We start from the raw sequence: 27874 nt of genomic DNA, 5'->3' as shown, positions 1-27874 counted from the left end.
CAATATTTACTATATATAGGACACCAAATTGATTGGCCTTATACATACTAAAACTCATTCAGTTTGCCAACCACTCTAAGGTGTACATTATCACCATCTTCCTCCCTAGATTTGGAAATAAGTGGTTTGTGTCAGGTCACTTAACAAAGACAACTTAGAGATTCAACTCTCTTTGTCATTGTCTCATGCCCTTTCTACTATGCCACACTATCCCTTCTGATGGTCTCCTCAGGGTGAGAAATACCTCTTTCCTTAGATTAAAAGCAGTATAATATAGAGAGTTAAGATGTTAGGTTCTGGCAACAAACTTGGGCTCGATTACTAGCCATACTAATTATATGACTCTGGGAAGTACTTAACCTCATTAAGTCTCAGTTACTTCTGTAATATACAAATGTTAGTGGACAATTGTTTTTTGGCTTCCCAGCACCCGTTCCTTTTTCCTAATAACACCCTGGCTTCCTTTTGCATAATTAGTTTTTTTCTTCCCACATCCTGGTAAAGAATGAACATGTGACTCAAGCTAATACAGTCTCACATTCCCTCCCTAGAACTTGAATCTCAAGGGAGAAAGCAAACAAACACAGCTAGAGTTCATTCATTCTAGCAATAGCACCTAAATAGCTAGTTCTGGCTTCACGAACATTCCAATGATCTACCACTGCTGTCCCAGTTCTCTGCAATCTGGTTCCCATGCCAGATTTTCTAGCCTTCACACTAAATCTGGAGCCCCTAACATATTTCTAATAAATACCCTTTTATTTACATTATCTAGTCACTTTGTTGCTTATAACCAATGAACTCCAAATGAAACACTGCCCCACCTCGTAAGTTATTGACAGGATAGAGTGGGATTTAATAAATAGAAGCTGACACTACGATCATAACAAGTAAATTCAGTATGGATCGTAAACCAACATATAAACATAGTTGTGTTGTAAATAGGATACGGATGACAGGCAAGAAAAGTGCACCCACTGATCACCTTCCAGGCCACCGCCTGGCAAAACTATTTTATGGTTAGGATAAAAGTCCCACATCCTTAGCAGAAATCACCTTAACCTACCTGACATGGGTCTTCACTACCCATTCTACTCCAGGAAATGCCTCAGGAGTTTTCAATCACCTGAAAATGGAGAAGTAAGAGGTCAGTCTTTTGAAGAGGAAGTTTTAAAGACATACAAAATAAAAGATAGAGATCCTGCATGCAGTTTACACATTACAGGAGAGAAACATGCAACTTTAAAGAAATTTTAAGTAACATTTCATTGTGAATATCAATATGGGGACCTCTAGGGGCTCATCCTTGTACATTTTTAAATAGCTGAGCAGAAAGCTTGACTTTGGGGAGCAGCAGGTCTAATCTACATTCATTGAAATTTTACAATGTGTCATTTAAGATGTCAGACTTTGTGCCCAGGTTACATTACAGTTCACTTGTGATGGGCAGGATTATTAAGAGTTATGGCTAATTTATGCGGCAGCATATGGTTTTTCTTTTTACAGCTATTTTTATTAAACAAGTTTTGCAAAGTTTTAACATTAAAATTAACAGCTAAAGAATTGTTTATGCAAGTTGCTGTCACAGTTTATGTAAAAGAGAAATATGTGCTATTAAAATCAGACATTTAGGTTACCTTTGGTTTTTTGCGATGCATGTTAGCTTTACACATCCTGATTCTCTTGCGATAATTTTCCTTTAAAAAGGGGGGTATAGAGTGATCTCTTTTCATCAAAACAAGACATAATGCCCTGAAAGCTGACTTCAAACCATGGTTGAAAATTCAGTTATTTACACTTTATCACAATCTACAAATACATTTTTTTGTTGGTGTGTTTTAAAAAGAAAAAAAAAAATGTCCATCATGCACTGCTGCAGGCAGCTTGGCACTTCATACAAGAGGATTTTTCACCCCCGAGCAGTTTAGGTGGCTCCCTTAGGGAAGGCATGAGAACCCCGAGAATTAACAGAGGAGTGGAAACAGGCCAACCAATTCCATCATTTCCTCTCTTGGTCTCTCAGGAGGGAGTTCAGAGCCAGCCTAACATGCCAGATCCTGCCCCAGCCCAGCTGATTTGTCAACAGCATTTCTGGGACTGGAAGGGAAACCCTTAAGGGCACCCAGGGTTTGCTGAACTGTCGTATCTAAAGGCAGGTGCTATCTCTTTCCAAGCTCACAGAGGTTATTTGGTGTCACTCTTAGGGCCACCTGGGGGCTCTACAGAAGGTGCAAGCGAGGGTGGCTGGCACTTTAAATACTGAGGCCTATGTATGGAAACCAATCCAAGTTTCGGCTCAGTTGGGTTTTTTCTCTCCAGAAATTAGAGCTTGTGATATAGGATGGATAAAACTGCTGTCAACAACTTCCAGGGGGTGAAAAAGCTTTGGTTATTTTTAAACTAAAACTTAACAACTCGATAAACTTTTTTTTGGTAAACTTAAAATAAAATCCCCCCCACCACTTTTAAGAATGTCTCCAAATTTTTAACAAGCCCATTAACTTTAGAATTAATTTAAGTTTATTTGAAAGAGAAAACTATTTTATTGTCCACCCAAAAAAAATGACAATTCATCACATTTACTTTGATTAAAAAAGGACTAAACTTTATTGACAAACTGCTGCAGACATTTTGACATAAGTTTAAGCTACCTATTTAGGCAGACTTACACATGTAGCATTTAATCTTCCAAGAACAAAATGGGAGGACGGTACAAATCCAATTAGGACTTTAACTTATGTACAAAGTGGATTTTGATTCCTTTTTCATTCAGCTGCAGTGTCCCTTTTTATATCATGCTAGTGTTGAGACATACTTCACTAACTACCTTGGGAACAGTTCGATATTGACAACTGTCAACTTAAAAAAAATCATCAGCTTGTGGTTCTAAGTGTCCAAGTGAGCTTTACATGGAGTGCAGAATCTCAGATGGACAAAACACTTTGTCTTTTTAAATACTGAAATTTTAATTATTAGTATTACTATTGAAAGGTTTTTCATGGCTAAAAAGCTCTGCATCAAATTCAATCCAGGTGGCCAGCCCCTCTCCCCAAATCAACCTCTTCAAATCGTACTCCCCGCTAAGTATCTCTCAACACTGTATGTCTGGGGCTAGATTTCAAAACCCACATAATGAAAAAGTCAGTTTTACAAACCTAATTTTGTTGTTGCTGTTGTTTTAAATCAATTAACGTTAAAAATTGCATCAACTATTTAATTCATGAGGATCTTTCATATTAAAATTTAACCTTAAGATTCAACCGCCATGTGCTTTTAAAGGAAACATTTTTAGAGACGTCTGAGCTCACTTTTACATGGTGGCACCTACTGCCGTTAACGTTTGTGATTTTAAATCTTAAACAGCCCTGAATTTTGAAATGTAGCCTAGTTTGGGATTCTGCAACTACAACTTTACGGGATGCCTCAAATCAAAACTAAGAGAAAGTTAACAAGCCTTAAACTTCAGAACCTTTAAAGCAAGCAATGTCACTTTTGAAACTAACAGGTTTGTGGTTTTTTTTTTTTTTTTACTCAACTTCTTTTTTTTATTATAAAAGGTACATTTCTGTTTATATTTAAACAACAAAGAAAAAAAGCATCTACACACTTAAAAAATTAATTCGATATTCCTAAATCTATTTTAACTCATTTTAAAATACTACATACAGAAGCCAGAATGCAGAGTTAAGAATGGAGTAAGGTGGGGAGAAGAAGGGGACCACGAAGAAAAACACTTAGACAATTACTTGTCTGTTGTGGGTAAAGCAACAGGAATCCTGGGAGATACAAGAAATCAGTAACAACTTTGCTCATAACTGATATTTTCCCCTCATGTGTGTTTTTAATAACGTCCATATGGGTGCTCTCTGTATGCTCCCTTCACTGGCCTAGCTGGAGGGGCCTTCAGCGACGGCCTGGTCCCATTCCAGTCGTCTTGGCCTGTGGGGAAAGCAAGAACAGTTTAATAAACCACATGCCACTGGCATCTTGGGATGAGCAGGAGTAGAGTATATGGTAAAGATCACCAGAAACACTGCTTCGCCTCCAGTGGCATGCCACCTCCCAGTGGTCCTTGCTTTTTTGCTCTGCTTGGACCTCCTGAACGGTTTAGTTCATTTTCCAGCTGTAGGGCAATTTGGAGTGGGCAGACGAGAAACAGCTCAGAAAAGACCTGGAGTCATCTACAGCAAAGAGGTTCTCCGCAGGCAACATGATCTCTACTCCAGGATAACCCAATACCTGGATAAACCCGACACCTTACTCAAGACAGTAAAACAAAAATCAGTCTCAGTGGGTCCACGACGCCCTTTTTCCTGTTCCCAAAGGAATTTGGCAGAAAGCCTCAGGTAACGTGGCAACTTTGGGAAGTCTTTCAGAATGGAAGTAGGCAGCTCCCTTTCTAACAGTAAGTCAGTTTTCCCTGTTGAGGCGTGTCCTCTGGCTCTCTGGGAGAAGCAAACAAGGGCCACATTTCATGAGGCCTCCTCACCAACAGAGCTGGTCCACGGCTCTGGTGGAGGGAAGTACAACAGAATGTGTTTATAGCACTGATGAAGAGAATTCACTATTTTCTTTCTTAGGCAATAGCCCAGAGAAGCCAGACACCATGGTTGACATCCTCAAATGGTTTTCCTTTGTCACAGGGAAAAGCCCGAGGGAGGTATCACTTACTTCTATAGCTGACCTTTTAGGAAAAAGAGTTGTGTCTATGAGCTTATTCTTCCCACTTGCCCCCATACTTTACCCAAGCCAGTTCATCCCTGAAGTATTTCTCCAGCTGCCTGCATTCACAAATAAGAGCCTCCATCACTATAGGTCTCAAACCTCTATGTGGATCTAAAGTCCCAAAGAATCCTATCTAAGCTTGTTTATACCCTTAGTGTAATAGGTACATCCATCACTTTCCAAGTGGCTTCTGGTACCAACAAGATGGTTTATTTTTCTAATTCTGTTTATAAACGCAGAAATCCTAACAGATTAACTGTGGCAACATCATACCAGGAGCAAAAGAGGCAGCCTGCCTCTTTCAGTCCAGTCTCTTCTCTGGCAAAACAGAAATGTAATTTAGTCAAACACATACAGAGGCCCCATTGTACTGTCTCGCCGATGGAGGGAAATACCCTAGGGCAATCCCACCGCCCTTCTAAATAGTGGCATGCGAGCAGAGCGGTGCAGTGTTACCGATGGCAACTGTCCAGTACCATTTAGTGAGAACTGGTAAAAACTATTTCCCTGGGCAAGCAACTGACTGGCTACTACATACTGTGCTGAAGAATTAAGCTCAGCTGGTCTCAGCTCGAAAAGGCTCCCCACCCCTTCTTTTCAACCAGGGGTAAGGGGAGACTGTTAACTAGTCTGTTAAGATGACCTGTCAACTGATGAGCCCCTTGCCAAGGACTCTGGAATTCCCTCAGGTATGCTGAAAATACCTTGCATTTCAAAGGCTGCTCTCTCTGCACCCACTGGCACATGGCACTCCCTATGGGGCCCATTAACCCAGGGCCATAACTGGCTCTTGAGGACACTCTTGAGCAATGTGTTTTCAACTAAACCTCAGGGAAGACAGCTTGGTCCTGCTGCCATTCCAGCCTCTATAGCTCTCTTGGGATCAAGGACTGACCTGACGTGTCTCCAAGCCAGTAAGGAGCTTGGTGCCAGTACTGCCCTGACCTGGCTCCAGCCCCTAAGGCCTCAGATCTGAGACTCACAGGCACTATTCTTGCATCCAACCTGCCCTGGCCAGCTACTTGCCATCTAGCTCCCCTTCAACTAACATTTCCTCTACATAGATTCTTTTTGATGAGAGCTAATACTGTTCTTAAAAAACAAAGTGGGGCTGGAGAATAAAGCTAGATACGATGAAGTTCTTGTTATCTACCAATGTGGCCTAAGCACTAGCAGCAAAGGCCCTGCAACATGACTTAGGCCTAGCCATCTCTCCTGACCTGAAGTAGAAAACGATCAACACTGGCTTAAAAGTCTGCTGTTCCAACCAGGCCAAGCTGGACCTGGGCCCTAGTTTAAGACATCCGTTTAACTTTCCAAGAGTAACAGTAACCCCATCTCACCTTAAGAGCTCCTCTTTCTATGGCACACCACACAATTTAAGTAAGAGCAGCACTGCTATTGTCACATCTCCAACATCTCAGCTTTCTGAAGTCTTCTCCTTAGGTGGGTGACTGGCGGACCCCCAATAATCCAGTCACCAGCACTCTCCCTGGCACTTACTTGCACATTCTGCCCACCACGGAAATAAAGACATACCATAAGCTTCATAAGAATCTTGAACCTCCCCATGTCCATAGTCATAATATTCTGAATCCCTGAAAGTCAAAGACAGAGTGTTAGAGAGCTCGAGAGTTAAGTCTGTTTTGGTTTCACTTCCCCCACATCTCAGTCATTCTACTACATGTATAATACAGGAAAACGCTAATTCTGCTCCATCTCCAAACCAGAAAATACTTCCAAAACATGTATGTGCTATGCATTTATAAAAAAATGACAATAGCAGAGAAAAATGGATACCACATAAAGTGAAAAACCAAAATTCTAAACTGACCATCTTAATCACAGTGCACACAAACACACATTTATAGGGCTCACTGGAAAAGAATACACAAACATGCTGTTCTGTCCCCATTGTAGAATTATGAGACACTTACAATCAATCACAGATACAATGCATATACACAAAAAATGTTATTTAAGAAAAGTGCAGAAAATAACCTCACTTATGGTAGTGGGATTCTAGCTTCCTTTTAAACTTTAATGCACCTTTAATGTGGCTGTGATAGTTTTAAATAATAAATCAAAACAATTTTAAAGGCATTTTCCCTTTATTTCCATGTGGTCACGGCTCAGGAATTTTCCATCTGCTATTTCCAGATTCTAAACCATAAGATTCACAGTTACCTAAATGAAACAGATCCGTGTGCCTTACTGACATGGAAAGCAAAGGAGATACCCTCCAAAGAGAAGCCACATCGCTCCCTAGATGTGTGCTTCCTAAATCTCTGTTGCTCCAGCTCCCTCCATCCATCCCTAGGACACAAAATGGCACTTCTGTTGCCTGACTCACCCTTGGCTCTGGCTGTAATAGCCTTCGTAGCCTTCATAACTCTGTTCTGCATATGTATCATCATATCCCTAGAACAAATAAAAGGATACCGAAAGTCAGAATCACACAGAGTAGGGGAGGTAATTACATCCCATGGGAGTATGGCAGGCTTCTGGATTAATAGAATGCGGAATTTCCCTCCAAAATTAACACCCACTGTGGAATGGCTGAGAGAGAAAGGGTTATTTTCTTTTTAAATGAAACAAAACTGGACCACCAACCAAACCAAACATGTGGGCAGGAAACAAGGTAAAAAGTTGAACTTCAGCATTATCAATAGTAACTAGTGAAAAAACCCCTTAGTAAAACACTGTATATATCAAGGCACAGCTTATTTCCTGTTTAATCTATTCACACATAGTAAACCACGCTTAAAATGGAAAAATCTTCTCGTAGTGTTACAGTCACTACAAGAGAGCAGACTCCAGATCTTACAGTCAGTCCCTGCCACCTATGTTAAGGGCCTAGGTCCTGTCATTCAACTGCCTTTGGCAACCTTCTAGGTATTGGGAAATGGCACATTGTTCAAACTTCTTACATATTCTTCATATGTTTCTGGTGCAGGGGGTGGAGGCAAAGGTATTCTCTGGATGCCTGCTGTCCGCGCTCTTGGTGCTGGCGCACCCCTCACTGTAGGTGGAGGTGGCACTCCTCGAGTCACGGTGGCACCTCTGGTGATGGCTCCTCTCACTGGTGTACCACGCACCAGAGCCCCCCGAGGTGGCCCAACACCACGGCCCCTGCAAAGGAGAATTTATTTTTATGTTTTTAAAGGATAAACTTAAAAAAAAAAAGTATTTATTTTGAGAGAGAGAGAGAGAGAGAGAGAGAGAGAGAGCACACGTGAGGGCACGAGAGGAGCAGAGAGAGACTGAGAAAGGGAATCCCAAAGCAGGGTCTGTGCTGACAGCACAACATGGGGCCACACGGGGTTCAAGCTCACAAACTGTGAGATCATGACCTAAGCCGAAATCAAGAGTCAGACATTCAATGGACATTCAGTTGGACTGAACGACCCAGGCGCCCTGGAAAATTTACTTTAAATAGAGCTTTTAAAACATAGGTTAGTTTAATGTTCAGATTTCACGATGACTTAAATCGACTATTATTACAACACACAGGAATGTATGGGTGGGTAAAGGACCCAGACCCACAGTGGACCTGTGAATGTCTCATCAGCGGACTACTACTTTGGGAAGTCTGAACACTCTATTAAAGGTCAGTCACAGGTAAAATTCTAAAGTCAGAGACCATTTTGAAAATGCTACAACTGTCCGAAATTAAAAAAGCAAAAGTTTCTTTTTTTTTTTCAACGTTTATTTATTTTTCGGACAGAGAGAGACAGAGCATGAACGGGGGGGGGGGGGGGGGGGGGGTAGAGAGAGAGGGAGACACAGAATCAGAAACAGGCTCCAGGCTCTGAGCCATCAGCCCAGAGCCCGACGCGGGGCTCGAACTCACGGACCGCGAGGTCGTGACCTGGCTGAAGTCGGACGCTTAACCGACTGCGCCACCCAGGCGCCCCAAAAAGCAAAAGTTTCAACAGGACAGCTGTACTTGACTATGACCAAAGTGCCAACATCTACTATTCCACTCTTGATGGTACAAATCCTGAGGCCCCCTTCTAAGCTGGAGCACCACTAAGAGAGAGATGCTACTGGCAGTCAAATTTACGTCCTGTTTCTAGTCATCTCCATTATTTTTACCTGGGAACAGGTGGAGGAGGAGGTGCCGCTCCTCGGCCTCTCACTGGCACCCCACGTCCGCGAGAGGGCTCCGGTACTCCGTTCAAGTAGGAGAGCTCTAGAAACTGCTCCTGGCAGATATCATCCATCATATCCTGCAAATGAAAGATAATGAGGAGTACTGTGCTACATCTCCACCTTCCGCTGAGAAGTCGTCCAGCCCACATAAGCCTTGGATCCTAAGACCTGAATGCCTGGATGAAGACTCAGGTCATGCATTCTCTGAAGTCAAATGGCACCCTACCTGTCACCTCTTCGAGGAAAGTCCTGATGGCAGACCCCCTCATTATTCAGCTGAAGCTCTTCATCATTGGTCCCTACCTAGCTCTCAAGATCACTTCCATCCACTCTCCATGGACAACCTCCTTTCAAGCCATGTAAAATAACTTGTCGTTCAGAACCTGGCATACTTGTACATCCATTCGTACAAATAGCTTCCTCTTCCTAGAACAGTAAAAGCCACTACCATTAGATAGGCTCTATGCATTGGGCACTTTATAATAAGCTCTCTATAGACTCTGCAGTTTAATCTTCAAGATAACCCTGAATTAAGTCGGCAGATCTTCCCATTTTACAGTTGGGAAACAGAATCAGGGCATTTAAAGCCACCAGCCTAAGGATATAGAGCTAGTAAGTGGCAGACTCGATATGAATTCAGAAATTACCTGTCTCGCAAATCTAGGCTTTGAATCATCAGACTATATTGCCTTTTTTTTGTCCACCTGAAACACTCAAACTTACTCTTACAAGACTTAATCTAAAATACTACCTCTTTTGAAAAACTTTCTTTGATGCTACCCCCACTCCCTCCTCTTTTTCTACAGGAAAAGAGTGTATTTTCCCTACCCAAGCACTTACCACGTCATTTTAGAATTGTCTGTCTTTCTCACTAGATTGTGAGAAAGGAGCCATTTTTGTAACTTCAGACCCAAGCATAGTATTAGGCACCTACCAGATACTTAACAAATGTTTGGGATGAACAAGGAACCTGAGGCTCAGAAAAGTGAAATAATAACTTGTCCAAGATGACGCAGATAAAGGTCCCAGTCCAGTGCTCTTCCTACTGTACCAGGAAGCCTCTCTGGTACAGTTAATGGTTCTAAGGGGAAAACGGAGGCTCTGGTCATGGATGCAAAAATAGGGTCACTTTTTTGTCTTCACAAGAGAGAAGAACTGAGTCAAATGCCATTTGCATATCTTTTCAATATTTCCTGATGAGAGCCATTCAGTTTTAACACTCCATGCTTTTTTATATATCCCAGGTGGACAGAGCTTCGAGAATAGATGATTCTAGTTACCACAGAGATGCCCCCCGCTTAATCTTCACCTCCTTCCTACCTTACACATTACTGACGCTTGAGACCCACACAGGAGAGTCAAATGACCAATGACAGCCCACATGCCTAGATTCTTCTGGCTGAGGAAACCCAGATCTGCCTGGCAGGCATCTTTTCAGAAGATCCACTTACACGAAAGCCTTGTAAAGCTACCCCTTTTGAGAAATATGCTGAGACCAAGGATCAAGAGGAGACGGGCATTCCCCCTATTCCTTCAGAAACCGGGTGGCTTAGGATGCTTCAATAGAACACCTCAAAACGAGTAAAAAGAACTCCATCAAGGGAAAATTTACGGGCTCTTTTTTCTCTCGGATATTTTAAATTGGCTGTTTCGTGTTTAAACATTCTAACGAAGAGGAGGTACTTGGAAGCAAAGCCGCTGCTGAGACATCTGAGATGGGGCTGGACTTCGTGGAGCTCGACATTATAGGTACACACTGCCTGTAAATTTTTGCTCTACTTATTCTCACATCTGCTGACACCACGTCTAGTTCCAACTCCTCACTTTACGTACACAAGAAAACCAAGAACTGTATCTCAACTCCTCTTAGTTTTAGTGATGCAAACGTGATGCTTACCCAATTCTAGTTAATAGTATTTCAACGCTTCCTAAGGTTCCAGATTCATCCTTGGTCATTAAATATTCAACTGTAGTATGTTAACTCTGACAACTAGCAGGACTTGCTGAAAGGCAAGAATCACACCATTTTCCACTTATTCAAAGAATGGACCCTCTGACCAGGTGGTAATAATTATGCAAGACAGGTAACTTGGTCTGTCCCAACTCTTCCTGGGCCTCAGTTACATTCCAGAAGGAGATGCACACCAATGTGTTTAATATCATCGATAGTCGAGCCTGTTAACAATCATGCCTCTTTCAAATCAAACTCTATGTAAGTAAATTCCTCCAGGAGAAAGAGTCCTGAATGTACCTAGGTCAAAATTTAATCCATTAACACTGGATGTTAGAAGCTTCTTGCTGTTAGTTAACCCTCTACACTTTCTAGAGTCTAGAACATAATTCCTTGAGTACAGGGGGGTTTACGACCATCTTAGCCATTTTATCATCATCACCTCCTGGTTCCACACTAGTATCAATACACTTAGCTCAGTGAAGACTCTGTTCAATCTTTTTTAACCAGATGTTAAAATGCCAGACACACTGTGGACTCAAAATACTGACAACACACACTGCTATATAACTAAAACCATATTAAAGGGTAGAGTGGGTTTGGGGCACAGTGCTTTAAGAACTAGGTACAACTAACAGACTACCGCAGAAAAGTGAACATAAATGTAGAATTTGATATGCAATTTCAGATATCATGATTATGCAGAGATCATGATTAAGAACCCCTGCCTTAGCAACAACACTAGATCCCAGTTCTCTCTTGCTCAAAGATACAGAATGTGGGATTCCTTACTGGTACTAGGAACTTCTTGACTTCCTCCATAGCATGGGCCATAAGAGCATAAGCCTCACATGGGGGTCCAAAGACTTCAATGAAGACATGCAGATCCATATTCAAGTGGGCATATTTGGGATCTCCACCTTTGCGCAGCTCTTCCTCCTATGGAAAAAATGCAGAAAAACATCATCACGTGAATGCGATAAAATGATGCCATTACCTCCAGTCCAATGAGACGGCAAAAAATAACCTAAACAGGTGAGAGAAATAGTAAAAGTATAAGAAGAAAGCAAAACAAGGTCTGGAGAATAGTAATTCACACAACATACTAAACCTATAATCGGTCTGCTAAACAGTTAACTACCGTCATGAATTCGGTACATTCACTGGAGCTCTTATTAGATGGTTATAGAAGAGACTCACTTAATTCCAGTCTCCATTCAGATATAGCAGTTTGCCAAGCATGCATGCATTCATTCATCTATTCATTGCCAAGCATTTGCTCTTAAATCCCAAGTAGAGCCGTTAAACACCAGCTTTTCTTTTTTTAACTTTTATTTAAAAAAAAAAAAAAGTTTTTTTAATGTTTATTTTGAGAAAAAGAGATACAGTGCAAGTGGGGGAGGGGCAGAGAGAGAGGTGAGAGAGAATTCCAGGCAGGCTCCACGCTGTCAGCACAGAGCCCAACGTTGGGCTTGATCTCATGAAACCATGAGATCATGACCTGAGCTAAGATCAAGAGTCGGATGCTTGGGGCACCAGGGTGGTTCAGTCGGTTGAGCATCTGACTTTGGCTCAGGTCATGATCTCACCGTTCATGCATTCGAGCCGCACATCTGGCTCTGTGCTGACAGCTTAGAGCCTAGAGCCTGCTTCAGATTCTGCATCTCCCTCTCTCTCTGCCCCTCCCCCACTCAAGCTCTGTGTCTCTCCCTCTCAAAAACAAATACACATTAAAAAAAAAAAAAGTCGGATGCTTAATCGACTGAGCCACCCAGCACCACCCCCCTGCTCTGTTTTTTAATGTTTATTTATCTATTTTTGAAAGACAGCACAAGCAAGGAAGGGGCGGGGGCGGGGGGATCCCAACCAGGCTCCATGCTGCCAGGCTCTACACTATCAGCTCAGAGCCTGATGCAGGACTCAAACTCACAAACCATGAGATCATGACCTGAGTTAAAACCAAGAGTCGGATGCTTAACTGGTTGAGCCACCCAGGTGCCCCTAACTTTTTTTATTTATTAAGTCATCTGTAGCCCCAATGTGGGGATTGAACTCACAACCCTGAGATCAAGAGTAGCAAGCTCTACTGACTAAGCCAGGTGTCCCAGCACAAGCTCTTCTTATTTGCTTATATGGTCTGGGGAGTTCTAAGGGAGGAAGGAAATCAGGATAGAGTGAAGAAATTTCATGTAAATCTCATTAGCTAGAATAACACACTTCAACCGTAACTGTATTCATCTAGTGAGAAATGTGAGGGGACAAAAAGAGGCTCTGAGAAAACAATGTTTGTCAATTCAGGCTACATAAAAGGAGCCCTGAATAACTAAGTTTTAGGCTGTACCCTGGTTATGTCTCATCCAAACAGCTGACCCTAGAAGGTAATACCGTTTTAGTGGGAATTTTTTTTTAGCACTTACAAACAAAAAGCCTATGGGGCTAGAACATGGAAAAACATATAAGCATTAGGTTCTGTTGTCAGGATTACTCATGGCTCCTTTCCAAATTCTTTTAGTGGGCTTCACATTCCAGCTGGCTAAAAAAAAAAAAAAAAAAAAAAAAAAAAAAACACAACAGCAAACCCAAACAACTAGTCCTCAGACTCGCCTGCACACACAACGTTATTGCTCTCACTTTTCTATATTACCGGAAAGGGAATGTGCTGTTCACATTTTAGTGTGTTTAGTCTGGGTAAGTTTTAGTACCTCCAGCCCCCCTTCCAAGTTTTCACAGACAAGCTTACTAACATGAAAACTGCTACTGCTGCTTCTATTACTATACAGTTAAGAACCAGAAGGAAAAAAAACCCACGCAATCAGCAGGGCACACCTAGGCTCTTCCGGGTTGCCAAACAAGTAAATTAACCTGGTCTATAATCTCTTATATCCAAGGCAAATTTAAAGGATTTGCATCCTGTACATATACAAGTGTTGGCTTCCAGAAGGTATGTTTTCTTGCCTCACTCACGTGAGCTTACCTTGGCTTTGTCTCTCATTGAGCCCTTGCCCAGAACAGAGATCTTGGCACCTGTCTCTTCTTGCAGTCTTTTGATTGTATTTCCTTGTGGTCCAAGGATCTTCCCCACAAAATTGAACTGACGGAAAATAAAAACAGATTTCTATTATACTATATGTTAACTAACTAGAATTTAAATAAAAATTTGAAAAAAAAAAAAGATTTCTAAATACCCATGTTCCTATAAAGCATTTCCATATATGTTATCTCATTTGGTCTTCAACAACCCTGTAAAATAGGGAGTTACCATTCCTGTTTTACTGAAGGATATGCGAGGATATACTGAAAAAGTGAATAATCTAAGATTATACAACTAGGAAGTAGCAGTTCCTAGACTTGAACTTGGGTTTCCTAATGTAATCTGGTGCTCTTTCCATATTATCACACTACAACCCTTAGTATTTTAACACACATAAATATTGGTAATGCAGTGACTAACCTCAGAACAGACAAATGACATTCTTTTGTAGTACTTGTTAGGTAAACTAAATAGAACTAATCTTTTTCCTTAAAAAGCGGGGGAGGGGGGGAGGAGAAGATGTGGTATGTATGTACAATGGAGTACTATTTGGCAATCAAAAAGAATGAAATCTTGCCATTTGCAACTATGTGGATGGAACTGGAGAGTATTATGCTAAGCGAAATTAGTCAGAGAAAGACAAATATATGACTTCACTCATATGAGGAATTTAAGACACAAAACAGATGAACATAAGGGAAGGGAAGCAAAAATAATATAAAAACAGGGAGGCGGACAAAACACACAAGATTCTTAAATATAGAGAACAAACAGAGGGTTGCTGAGGGGTTGTGGGAGGGGAGATGGTCTAAGTGGGTAAGGGGCATTAAGGAATCTACTCTTGAAATCATTGTTGCACCATATGCTAACTAACTTGGATGTAAATTAAACAATAAATAAATTAAAAAATAAAAAATTTTTAAAAAGGGAAAAAGGAGGAGGAGAAAAACAAGAAAGCATTTATATAAAAGCAAAATGTTAAGAAATAAAATTAACTTCATCTTGTCAAGGATTTGTGTTAAATTTCCTATACTTAGATTTCATGTCATTGTTTCCCCTATGTCAATTTTTTGACAGAGAACAACTCTTCAGTTTTTCTCTTTGAACTTGAAGGATGAACAAACATTTCAGAAAGAAACTCTTTTTGATAATAAAGTTGATTATATTTCCTTCCTGGCTATAGGTATGCTGTTAGTTTATGGATGTAGATGTTTCAACTGCCAGGAACAAATACTACAAAAAGCAGTATTTGGAAGAGAAGCTTCACAGGCTCAAGTATCTGATGTGTCATAATCTCCAGAAGTCTTTATTGCAGCCCGTGACTCTTACACCTACAAAGATGATGAAGTGAGGCCTTTTCTGCCTTACCTTGGGATACTGCTTGACAGGTATCAGTACCCGCTCCTTCAGCTTCATGTTCTTGTGAGAAAATAAATCCAAGTAATTCTCCTCATCGTCCTTTTTTGAATCTCCTTTCTGAATCTTCTCAATTTCTGAATAAGACAAACACAATTTAGTTTTGTTCTGGTAACTAAAGGCAAGTTTCCGAGTCTGCATAAAGCAGTAACAGTCGAAGACCAAACAGTTCAGATGAATGTGTTAATTTCAGAGACTGGCTGAGAGCACCAAAGCTGTGTGGAGTTGACTAGAAAACCCAAAGCCTGCTTCTCATGAAAGCAGTTTGCTTTTCCACCCCCACCTGAAACCGCTACATCAGAGCCGTTCAAATGTTTCCTTAGAATAAATGGATTTAACAAAACCAATGCACAGAGATGGGGAAAAAGGGATAAATGAACGAAAAAAAGTCTGCATCAAGAAAAAGCACAAAGTCGTATCTTGATGAAAATACAAAAGTCAGTAATTTAAACATACAATGGAGAGCGCTGTTAAAATTTCATTGTGACAGTAAGTAGTTCTTTGGATGATAGTCCTTAGGAGTTTGAAAGACACGGTTCTTAGTCTACCACTCACTAGTTTTGTGAACTTTGAAAAGTTATTCAATTGCTGTAATTTTTGGCTCCTTCATCTGTAAAACAGAAGCAATATCCACCTCATGAGGTTGCTATGAAGACAGAGTAAAATAACATATGTACATATGCTAATTAAAACCCTTGGGGGGGTAGGGAGGAGGGCGCCTGGGTGGCTCAGAGGTCGAGCATCCATCCAACTTCGGCTCAGGTGGTGATCTTGCAGTTTGTGAGTTCAAGCCCCAGGTCGGGCTCTCTGTGCTGACAGTTCAGAGCCTGGAGCCTGCTTCGGATTCTGTGTCTCCCTCTCTCTCTGACCCTCCCCTGCTCACGTTCTGTCTCCCTCTCTAAAATAAACGTTAAAACAAAAAAACATTTCCTAGGAAGTGCTTAATATACAGTCAACATTAGTCCAAATTCAATGTCCTAAAAGAAAAAATGCACCAAGGCACTTTCAATTCACAGGTCAAGATAGTTTCATCAGATATGACCTTAGTGTTCAAAAAGATTTCCTATCATTAGGGAACTTCATTCATTCATGCACTCACTCACTCACTGGAAGTGTCTGAGTGCTTCCTATAGAGAGGCAGATGAAGGGAGAGATACAGGATGATCATTAACCACTATGGAAGACTTAATAAGGGCCAGACATCTATCCTACAAAATATAGGAGATACAACAGAACAAGTCAGATATGATCCCCACCTTCACTATATTTATACACTGACATTAGTACAATCTGTGAAGTTGACAATGAAGTACAGATAAGTGCTATGACAGGAGTACTAACAGAGATGGAGTGGTACGCACAGGCAACTAAAAAGTTATGTGGTCCACTGAAAAGAGTAAGAAAAAAAAATTATACTCCCTAAAATTATTAGAAAATTCTAAATAACACATAATGTTCTCCTTATATACTATTCTAACACTGTGTTTCTATCTTCTATAATTTTAAGGTAAGGGTTCTCAAAGTTCAGTATGCATCAGAATGGCTTCAGAGGGCTTATTAAACAAGATTGCTAGGCCCCAACCCCAGTCTAGGATTTGTGTTAGGAATGTGCATTTCTAGCAAGTTACCAGGTGATGCTGGTATTACTGACCTAGGGACCACACTTTGAAAGTCACTGGTTTAAAATATAATGACTACTACTTCAGGGTACCTGGCTGGCTCAGTCAGTGGAGTGTGGGGCTCTTGATCTCCGGGTTCTAAGTTCAAATTCCACATTGGGTGTGGAGATTACTGAAGGAAAAAAAAAAGATATACTACCTCAAACACATTATTCAAACCCATACCTTTAACAGTTTTTAAAAATACTGTTTAGACTAAGTCCAGCTGTGAAGTATATAGATGAAGAAAAGTCACTTTGACAGACTTCGTAAGAATTCAGAATTTCAAACTAAAGTATTCCGTTTATTAAAAAGCCTAATTTCAGATGTTATAGTATGGGGTGAGCTAACCTGCTTATGCCCAAGAACACATACTCTCTTGCTTTCTGACAATTAAAACTGCTAATCATATCGTGAATCTTTTTTTTTTTAAAGTAGGCTCCACACTCAACATGGAGCCCAACATGGGACTTGAACTCACAACCCTGAGGATCAAGACCTGAGCTGAGATCAAGAGTTGGACGCTTAACTGACTGAGATACCCAGGTACCCCCATACTGTAAATATTAAGTAAATCTTTACTCCTATGGGAAGAACTATAGACAACAGTGCTCTTCACACTCCTATGTTCCATTGCTTGGAAGAGAAAACAAATTTGACCTTACAATTAACAGGCTAAATGCTTCATTCAACACCCTATTTGTTTGTTGTTTTGCTGCTGATATATCCTGACCTCTATTCCCTCCTCCCACTTACTGCTAATATTAGCTTTTTCTAGTCACTAGTTTTGAGCCTACCATCTTTGAATACATCTCTTCTTGAATTTCCAAAACTGAAAAACTGGGTACTCAATCCTCAAAAGTCCTAGGAACAAAGATGCCATATTTGTGATCTGAAAACATCACTGAGGAGCTTCTAAAAATGTGGAACAAATTACACGCCTCATTTTATCTATGTCCTAATTGCTACCCTCTAGTAAGGCCCTTCTGCTGTATTTTATACTACTTTCCAGAAACCTTACTTGGCCAGTGCAAGAAGATAAGACTCAAAGCCTGTTGATCTGTTGTATTCCTATAGGAAGCAAGGTTGCAAAAATTGAAACCAGTAGAAAGATTTGTTCTTATGCAATGTAATGCACCCTGAGAATTTCTAACAGGATCTTTCTGTTTTATTTTGTACCAGCCATATCTTAATTAGAATCTCTTTGTCCAATTTATCTCACAATTTTTAAAAGAATATTAAGGCATTTTTAGAGAATTCTAAGAATTCTTTATAAGAGAATATAAGTTATTTACATAAAACTGAGAATTGAAAAAAGAGTCAGGGAAGTTTAGCCTTGAAAGAAAAACACAAAGAGGCAACTTTATGTCTTTAAGAGGGGCCATCTTCCATGTTTAGAAGGGGAAGGACTGAATATTAGTTCAGTGTCTACTATGTATCAAATACTGTACAAATACTATCTCATTTATCCTACAAAATAACTCAGTGATGTAGCTGGTACTATCCCCATTTTACAAATGAGGAAACAAACTCAGAGAAGAGTCTCTAAGTCACAAAGCTATTAAAGTATCAGAATATAGTTCAAAACCCAGGTTTTGTCTAACTTCAAACCTCATGCTTTTATTACTGCCTCTCAATGAGGAGTTTCTGGAGGGAGCGGGGCACTTTTTTTCCACAAGAAGAGTTGATTGTGTAAAATGTTGGGAAGTACAGTTCTACCCTCAGAGACGGTCATGAGGTTAAAGGCAATGAAAGGACTCTGTGGGTGCTTCAGATGTACAGTAGCCTGATCTTGCTTTTCTTTTCCAATTCTGTATTTGTCTCCTTGGCTTCACTTCTCTTGGAGAGCTGGGAGTAGGCCGTATTGGGAAGGAAAAAAAAGTCAAGAGCTTCCTAAAAATGGTTTAACCCTCAGGCATAAGTACTTTCTAGACAACCTTTCTGAAACTAACTCCTTTAAGTGATCTTCACTTGTGCCTCTGGAGACCTTGGATGTCCCCAGAGCCAAAGAGAGAAAAGTGAAAATGTAAACAATACAGAGAGGTGACCCACTTGTTTTTTAGCCAGGTGCTTACAATAATCACATTCCACCTAGTGCTTCTACACGTCAGAAATTCTGTACTGTTTCATTGTCTTTCAGCCAGGACTATCCCTATTTAGCAGGTGAAAAGAACCTGGGCTCAGAAAAGTTATGTAACTTGTCCAAGATCACAAAACTAGTTAGGGACAGAGCAGATACTTAAATCCAGGTTACTCCCTTCCAACACTTGAAGCAAATTCAAAATCTTGTGGCATTTCTCTTACTCTAACTTAACCATTCCTTTTTTGGTAGATCTTACCACAATCAGATTGTAAACTCTAAAGGATGAGAACTGTTTCTTAAACGTATGCCTCAGAGGAAAGAGCAAGAGTTTTAAAGCCAGACAGAACTGGGTTTGATTCCCAGTTCTGCTACACGCTTGGAATGTGACCTTGAGCAAGTCATTAAACCTCTCTCTTGAGGGCACCTGGGTGGCTCAGTCAGTTCAGCGTCTGACTTCGGCTCAGGTCATGATCTCACAGTCTGTGAGTTCGAGCCCTGCATTGGATTCTGTCCTAACAGCCTGCAGCCTGCTTCAGATTATGTGTCTCCCTCTCTCTCTGGCCCTTCCCCTCTCGCACTCTGTCTCTATCTCTCTCAAAAATAAATAAACATTAAAATTTTTTTTAAAAGCCAACCCCTCTCTTAGTCTTCCCTACTTACTTTTAAAAAGGAGGAAAAGAAAAAAAGAAAAAAAAAAGATTTAGTAAACGCAAAAATATTAATACTAGAGAAGTTTGGGGAAATTATATACAAACTTTATCATCTGGATTGGCTTAACTAAAAACAGATTACCATGTACATTTCATTAACTGAACATTTGATAAAGGCTGCATAAGCAACGACAATGGTCAACATTTTCTAAGGCATCCAATGATAGTGTTTTTAAGAGGGCAAGATTCATAGAATATCTGCTCCAAAAGGTCAGGGGTCATACACTGCTCTCAATTTCTGCTCTTCTAACCACACTACTCCTTCTCTTGTTAATGATTTCCAGACCGCTTCCATCACTAAACTGTGTACCTGCCATTTTTAGTGAATTACTTAATACACAATAGGCATCTATAAATATTTACTGAAAGAAACATATGTTAACACCCTCAACTTTCCTTAGAGATTCATGACTTTATTATTCCCAACTTTATAATTCTCTGCCCTATACCTTTTTTGTTGGTACCACCTTTTGGAATCCCAATTCCAGTATACACTTACTACCTTTGTATTAAAAAAAAAAAAATCTGTTCTTTTTATGTATCAAATTACTTACTATATTAAGCAAGAGCACAGACCAATAGGTTCTTAATCTTTTTTGGGGTCATGGGCCCCTTTGAGAATCTGATGAAAGCTACAGATTATCTCCCTAGGAAAAGATAACACAGTATTTCACATACAGTACAGACTGAGGGTGGGTACTGGTTCAGAAAAATCCCCCAAAGCCTGAGTTAAGAGCCCTCTAAGGGGCTCAATTCTCACACTCCAAGATAGTGGCAAACCCTATTATGGTATATTGACCATGGTCTCCTGAATCTCTCTTAGGATACATTTTAGAATTTCTAAATTCTTTTTTAAAAAAGCTTTTTGAGATAATTACAGATTTATAAGCAGTTGTGAGAAATAAAAGATCTCATATACCCTTCACCCAGTTTTCTCCATGATAATACTCTGCATATACACAATACAGCATCACAATTAGAAAATGAACATTAATACAATCTACTGACTTTGTTCAGGTCATCAGTTTTACACCTACTTTTGTGTGTTTAGTTCTATGAATTTTAATCAGTCACGTGAACACCACCACAGTCAAGATGCAAAACATGTCTATCACAGGGATTCCTCATGCCACCCTTTTGTAGCCAACTGTCTCTCACCACTGGCAACCACTTGTCTGTTCTCCATCTCTATTGTTTTGTATTTTCAAGAATGTTTAATTAATGGAATTATATATTATGTTTCCTTTAGAGATTAGCTCTTTTTACTCAGCCTAATTCTCTTGAGAGCCACTCAAGTTGTTAACATTTATCTCTTTTTACTGCTGAGTAGTAGTCCATGGTAGGAATGCACCAGTTTATTCACCTATTGGAGGCATACGGTTTGTTTTCAGTTTTTGGCTATTATGAATAGAGCTGCTATGAACATTCAGGCACAGGTCTGTGTGAAACTAAGTTTTAATTTTTCTGGGATAAATGCCCAAGAAACTGCAATTGCTTAGTATGGTAAACACATGCTTAGTTTTGCAGAAAGTTGCTTTATCAGAAAAAAATGTATGCTAACAATATTTTGCTTAATCTTGCTAGTATTATGTTCTGTAAAAATAGTATTGTACTGTACGTATCTAGCCTTATGGGACTTACTTTTCCAACATTAGATTTCCAACATTTCTCCATGTTGTTGCTTGTAGCTGTAAGTTTTCATTTTCACTGCCTTGTAATGATCTCATTTTGAAAATCTCACAGTATTCAATCAATGGTGAAACAAGTTGCACCATTTTGTGAACAAGGTGCACCATTTTATGAATGAGGCATTCATGTGCAAAAGTTTCTATGGGCATATTCCTAGGAATGGTGTTACTGAATTTTAAGAAATTTAAAAGTTCAACTTTCAGATGAAATGCTAAACTGTTATCCAGAGTGCCTGTATCAATTCACACTTCCACCAACAATGTTTAAGAGTTCCTTCTAATTAGGGGCGCCTGCATGGCTCAGTCGGTTGAGCATCCGACTTCGGCTCAGGTCACAGCTCGTGAGTTTGAGCTCTGTGCTGACAGCTCAGAGCCTGGACCCTGCTTCTGCGTCTCCCTCTCTCTCTGCCCCTAACCCACTGGCATTCTTTCTCTGTCTCTCTCAAAAATAAATAAACATTAAAAAAAAAAAAAAAAAGAGTTCCTTTTAATTCTCATCCTCTCAAGCCCTAAGTCTTGTTTGACCTAGTTAAAAATCAACACGTCCACTTAAAAGTCCTATCATAACACTAGTTCCCCCCGTTCCCGCAAGCTTCCCAGGACATAAGACATATTTGTCTTTTCATTCAGATCTTCCTTTATCACCTTCAGTAAAATTTTAAGTTGACAATAAGTGATCACAATATTCTTCTTCTGTAATATTGAGAAAAAAAAATTCTTCTTGCCTTACAGAATGGCCAGGAGACAGAATTAATGAGTAGCATATCTCATGGCACATATTACATGCTCTAAATATTATTTAATGTTACTGTTTATGATTATTCACATACATTTTGAGTGTTTTCTTGCTAATTTCAAGGCAATTGATATATTCTTTTAAATTTTTTTTAATTTTTATTTTTTTGGTACTATTCTAAAAATGAGATTTTGTCAATTCTTTTCTAATTGGGTTCTGCTCATGTATCAGAAACCTACTGATTTGTACATCTCTATATTGTAATCAGCTACATCACTGACCACTTTCCTAAGTAAACAACAATGTTGTTGCAAATAGTTGTAACCTCTGCCTTTTTATCCTACTATTGATACTTACATCCATATTCGGTCTAGAATTCCTTTGCAATTCCACTTTCTGATTTTAATAGGTTTTGCTAGCCTTGTAGAATGAAATGGATATATTTCTATGACATATTGTGAATGAAATAAAGGAATTAAGTATTTCGAAGTTTCAACAGACTTTGTCTTTAAATGTCCACTGGGTGCTTTTGAAAAATGGATTTCTAAGTATACGTTCAAGGTCTTCTGGGGACTGTTAATCTCTTCAAGATGTTTACTTACTTCTGAGTCATTTACACTAATTTATATTTTCCTAATTGTACAAAGTAGAATAAAAAACACTGAGACACATAAAAGCATTTTGTTTATTATATAAATATGTAACACAAAATAAATTATTTTTGTTTTAGAAAACAAGCGTGGGTAAACTGATTCCTCGCATGTCTGCTAATGCATTTAATTGCCATCACAGCTTGAATATCAACTTGGCTAACACAGAAGTCTATATTCAAAATGTAAATTCCTCAGAACTACGTTGATATTTTTCCATTATGCAATGAAGACGAATACTCATTCATCAAATATTTAGTAAGAGGCCATTCTGTGCGGCAGTCTTCAAGGAACAAGAGATACAGCAGTGAACAAAGCAGACAAAAGATCCCTGCCCTGGTAGAGCTAACATTCTAGCTGTGAAAGAGGTGTGGTTAAATACAGAACTACAATAAATGGTGCATCAGATGCTGGTGAGTGCAAAATAAAGCTGGGAAAGGGACAGGAAGAGGTATGTGACTGCTGAAGGAAGAGTGGGCTGCATCTTGAGGCACCTCCTCGGAAATGAGCAGAGGTGCCTGGAGGAGTGTTAATCCCAAGAGCTAGGCTCTGCTCTCTGGGTTTCCTTCTTTTTCTTCTGGCCTTATTATCTTTACTGTCATGTTAGCTACCACTCCAATGCGTTCAAATACATTACAGTATTTTGTGCAAGTAGTACAAAATATTTTCAAAGTACAATTTTTTGCAGGTACTATATACAGTAAGGGGTGGGGTGGGTGGGGATGGTTAGGTGTGTGGATCCAGATTCAGATTGACTTCAAATCCTACTTATGCTGCTTACAAATCTTGTTGCTGTAGGCAAATTAATCTCTGTGTGCCTTCATTTCCTCATTGGTAAAAGTGAGGATAAGAGTAACTTCCTCATAGTATTGTCACAAAAACTAAATATTTGATATAAAAAGTGCTCAGACCAGTGCCTAGCACAGTAAATGTTAAGTATTATTTTTCTTACATGTATCCTTATCAGACTTTAAATACTACTATTCTGTCTTCTCAGAGTCTCACTTCCTCATAGTTGGTGGACTTCACACTCCCTTTCCCAGATCATTCAAAAATGATCCAGGTCCAACATATATCAAGACTTACCCATGCTAAGAAGCATCCATATACCCTTCTAAGACTGTTCTTTCAATGAGCCGGCATTACCTCAACCCCAATTCTCCAATTAAAATTTCAAATTGATTTTAAAACAGAAAGAAAGGGAGGAAGGGAGGAAGGGAGGAAGGGAGGAAGAAGAAAGAAAGAAAGAAAGAAAGAAAGAAAGAAAGAAAGAAAGAAGAAAAGAAAGAAACCAAAATGTCCAAGTGAAAAATAAGATTGAAGAGCACTCTCTTATAACAGAATTTAAGCAGTGAGAGAAGAGTGAAAACTGTAACTGTTTCTAAAAATATTTTTATTTTTAAGGAATCTCTACACCCAATTTACAATCCCAAGATCCAGATTCCCATGCTCTACCGACTGAGCCAGCCAGGCACCCCTGTAAGTAACTTTTAATGATCAACAGTTTTTGATGATCAACCTAAGAAACCATCTTTTACTTAAAAGACAAACATTGTACTAGACATTTGGTGTGGTTAAGCAAAAAATATCTTGCTTTCATACCATATTCAGTACCCTGGATTTACAACTAGAAGAAAACTGTGGTGACAAGTCATTACCTGATTACAGACCAAAGGGAATGGTGCTAGTGCTTTTACATGTCATTTAATTCTCTCAACTCACCATCCCACTTTACAGATAAAGTTACCGAGGTTCAGAAAGCTTCCCAAGAGTAGGTAACTAGTTAAGGGTCAGAATTTCAAACCCAAGCCAACACCTAAAAGTTCTAAAGTTTGTTATTCTCTTGCATTTAATATGGACTGCTTAAAGATTAAATAAAAATTAGACTACCAGTCAACCTTTCAGAATTTAGCCTGACATTCCTAAATCTGCCCATGTGCTTGCTTTCCGATTCAAACACCTGGTGTTTGTTATATGCAAGACAGCATGAAAAATATAAAGATAAAAAAAGCATTCCTGGCCTTCAAAAAGATTGCCAGAGGCACACAATGAGCAGTAATGTTTCAAACAATCTATGTTACAAAAACAGCAAAGCATCACGTTGAAAATGTAAGCAGTTCATCTAAATGTTATTCCTGACCACAGCCAGCTTTGTTCATTGAGTTAAAAAGTAAGGACCCCTCACCAATGTAGGGTGCTAGAGAACAAAGGGGAGGGAAGTGATCTTTTCGTAACTATCTGTTCATTCTATCAGCCTTGCCAAAGAGTCCACCTACTCATTTAGTGTTGAAGACTGCAACTTTCTACTTGATTAATAAAATTTAGGTATCACAAGAATTACTTATTAAAACAACGTTGTAACTAGAAGTGAGGGCGAAACGGACGGCTTTCGGGAGAAACCAGAGGGACCAGGTGATTGGCCAGGGCAGGAAAGGAGCGTGGGTCTACAGACAGCGAACAAAGACTATTATTTCTAATCTATTTCACTACTGAAGCAAAAAAATAAAAAATAAAACAAAAGACCCAAGTCTTTCAGGTACGAGCATCCTGCCATTTCTCTCAATTTTGTCCATCTTGTTGGAGAAAGTCCTGCACACCACCCTTTACCTCCTCCTATCCCATTTCACTAGAGTTATTTTTTCCCCCTTCTGGTGGACACCACGCTGTAAAATAAAGGGGTCCAACCTTCCGGCTCTGTAGCAATCACCACTTTACCGGCCGAAGTGGGAAATCTGATTCGGAAAACCTCAAGCTCCGATTCCCACAGGTTGCTTCTGCCTCCGAGCAACTTAAGCTCCTGTTACCGCTAAGTCCCACCCGGCCCCAGCGACCGCGGCGCGCTGGACAGGGCACTCCGGCCTCACCCCATTTCACCTCGGCCCTCCCTCCCACGGTCCCTCCCCGCTCGGGCCGGCTTCGCCTCCTACACCCTCAGTAGAGGCGTCTACCTCCACCCGCAAGGAAGAAAGCTTTCCCTTTAGGGTAGGGGGAGGTAAAGGTTCATTTCTGGAAGAATCTGAACACTCGGAGGGCAGGGCAGCTGCAAGAAGTGGGAGGGGGAAGGGTCGGCAAAGGGGCGGGGAGCGCAGCGCTATCCATCAAGATCTCTGCGCTAAGAGATCGCCAAGTCCCCTTCGGGCCTCCACTGCAGCCTAGAAATTCTCCCTCACACCGTGGGCCGGGACAGGTGCGGAATCCAGGATCCCCATCATCCCCCCCAGGATGAGGATAAGAGAAGAGGAGTTCACGACTGCCTTGGCCCCGAGGGGGCGGGAAGCGGGAGGAACAAAGCCACTGCCACCCATGCCCCCGAGTGGCCAGGCGACCCAGAGGGACCCGGCTTACCTGCCGTCAGTAGCTGCATGGCGTGAGTGAAGGACGGGTCGAGCGAATCCTTCTCGGCCATGAGTTCGGGCAGGTACTTGTTCTCCGGCTCCATCTTGACGGAGGCAGTGGCTGAGGGGGGCAGCAGCGGGGTCGGCGCTGGACCGCCCACTGTCGCGTCGGGACCGGTGGCCGAGGGCGGCAGCAGCGGTGGTGGCTGCGTGGCGGGCGAGGCCCGGGCGCCCCCCCGGGATCCCCCTCCGCCTCCCCGGGATCGGTGAGGCAGCGGTGGCTGCCGAGACGGCGCCTGACGCACCGAGGGGTGGGCACCGGAGGGGTCCATGGAGCCGCTGCGGCCTGAGGACCGGCTCATGCGCGCGGCGGGGTCGTCCCGGCGCTGCATTGGGGCGGATGTACGATCGAGGAATCGAGGAAGCAACGCGGCAGCGGCAGAGGCCCAAGCGGCGGTTGGCGGGGGTGGGAGAGCGGGAGCGACAGCGACCGAAGCCGACCCGAGCGACCCAGCGAAAGAGAGCACCGGAAATGAGGCGGCGCGCGTGCGCAGTCAGCCACCGGCACCGCCCTTGGGTCTCTCCGCGGAGAACAAAGTCTCCAGTCGGGCCACGGCGCCTGCGCACCGCCGCGGAGCCTGAAGAAGTCGCCTCCCCGCTCCCCTTTTCCCTCAGAGCCCGCCAGGCCAGAGCCTCGTGCGCGTGCGCAAGTGGCCGCGGGCTTCGTTCGTTTTCTTTTCCACGTGACTCGGCGCTAGCGGGACACGTGTCTCCTCCCCCTCTGGCCGAGTGCGCGGAGGGGCGGGGGCTGTGGAATGTCTTTGTCTGCGCGCGGGCCCGCGGAGTGTGGGGCGGGAGACCTGTTACTCGCGGGGCCACGCCCCCGCCAACGGCTGAGCTGGGGGGCGGGGGGGTTGTACTCCGTGGCGGTGGAGTGGGGGGAAAAGTGGGGCGGAGAGGGGGGCTCGCTGAAATGTAAGGAGACCCGAGTGGGGGGGGTCGCGGGAGGGAAAGGAGAGGGAATGGAGGCGGTCTGGGCAGGAAGAGAGGGGAGAGACTGCCGGAACGGGGACGGGGGGGGGGGGGGGAGAGACAGGGCACGGGGGAAACTAGGGGTGAAGAAGGGACGATTCAGGGAGAGTCCTGACTCAGAGATGAGGGGCTTGCAGGAAGGACGGGTCAGTGGGAAGACTGGAGACCTTGAACTAGATTGGAAAACTGAAATCTAGCAAGGAAAAGGGCGCCCGACCGAAACAGGGAACCCCAGAAGTCGTGTCCCGTTTTCCAGTATAGTAGGCTCTAAAACGTTAGCCATTGTTGGTCTGAGAAGTCGCCTTAAAAGACGAAGCATTTTAACTCTTTACGTATAGGGCTGCTTTCTGCTGAGTTCAGTGTTTCTTCCGCAAAAAAGTGAGCAAGAGGCCAGGTCCTTAATCCGTGATGGTTGTATCACTAGGATGGCTCCTTCTATTGATATGAGTGCTAATGCCCTTGCTTCTGTTGGACCCTTCACAGTGGATCGTTCCAGCTTTGCTCAGAAAGACCCTTGCCACTGTTCTCGAGTCCAGGGTGTGTGTGTGTGTGTGTGTGTGTGTGTGTGTGTGTGTGTGTATGTATGTGTATATATATATATATATATATATATATATATATATATAGTGCACAGTCTCCCACAGCAGTCTTCTCATCTTTGGATGCTGTATGCAAATGAGCCATAGGTCTCTAACATGAACTGG

At 41.6% G+C, this 27874-nt stretch overlaps 1 protein-coding gene across 2 annotated transcripts in view; it reads right to left on the bottom strand.

Moving 5' to 3' along the window:
* KHDRBS1 (KH RNA binding domain containing, signal transduction associated 1) overlaps positions 1-26678 on the bottom strand; it is a 37832-nt gene extending 11154 nt beyond the window's left edge. The window contains exons 1-10 of one of the 2 annotated variants that reach the window (XR_890615.4): positions 26149-26678; positions 15231-15355; positions 13806-13922; positions 11624-11770; positions 8824-8957; positions 7656-7857; positions 7079-7146; positions 6265-6323; positions 3747-3939; positions 1067-1126 (exon numbers count right to left, since the gene is read on the bottom strand). Coding sequence is in view for 1 of the 2 variants with exons in the window: in XM_011284754.4 (XP_011283056.1) it covers positions 3842-3939; positions 6265-6323; positions 7079-7146; positions 7656-7857; positions 8824-8957; positions 11624-11770; positions 13806-13922; positions 15231-15355; positions 26149-26530 (1332 nt within the window). In the remaining variant the exon portion in view is untranslated. Of the gene's footprint in view, positions 1-1066; positions 1127-2578; positions 3940-6264; positions 6324-7078; positions 7147-7655; positions 7858-8823; positions 8958-11623; positions 11771-13805; positions 13923-15230; positions 15356-26148 lie in introns of those variants that run through there. The other variant, XM_011284754.4, reaches the window with a different exon arrangement.
* Between the last annotated feature and the right edge of the window lie 1196 nt (positions 26679-27874).

This window comes from Felis catus, chromosome C1, assembly GCF_018350175.1.
Source record: "Felis catus isolate Fca126 chromosome C1, F.catus_Fca126_mat1.0, whole genome shotgun sequence".
Classification (NCBI taxonomy): domain Eukaryota; kingdom Metazoa; phylum Chordata; class Mammalia; order Carnivora; family Felidae; genus Felis; species Felis catus.
Note: the sequence above shows the minus strand (reverse complement) of the source record. Positions and strands in the feature narration are given on the sequence as shown.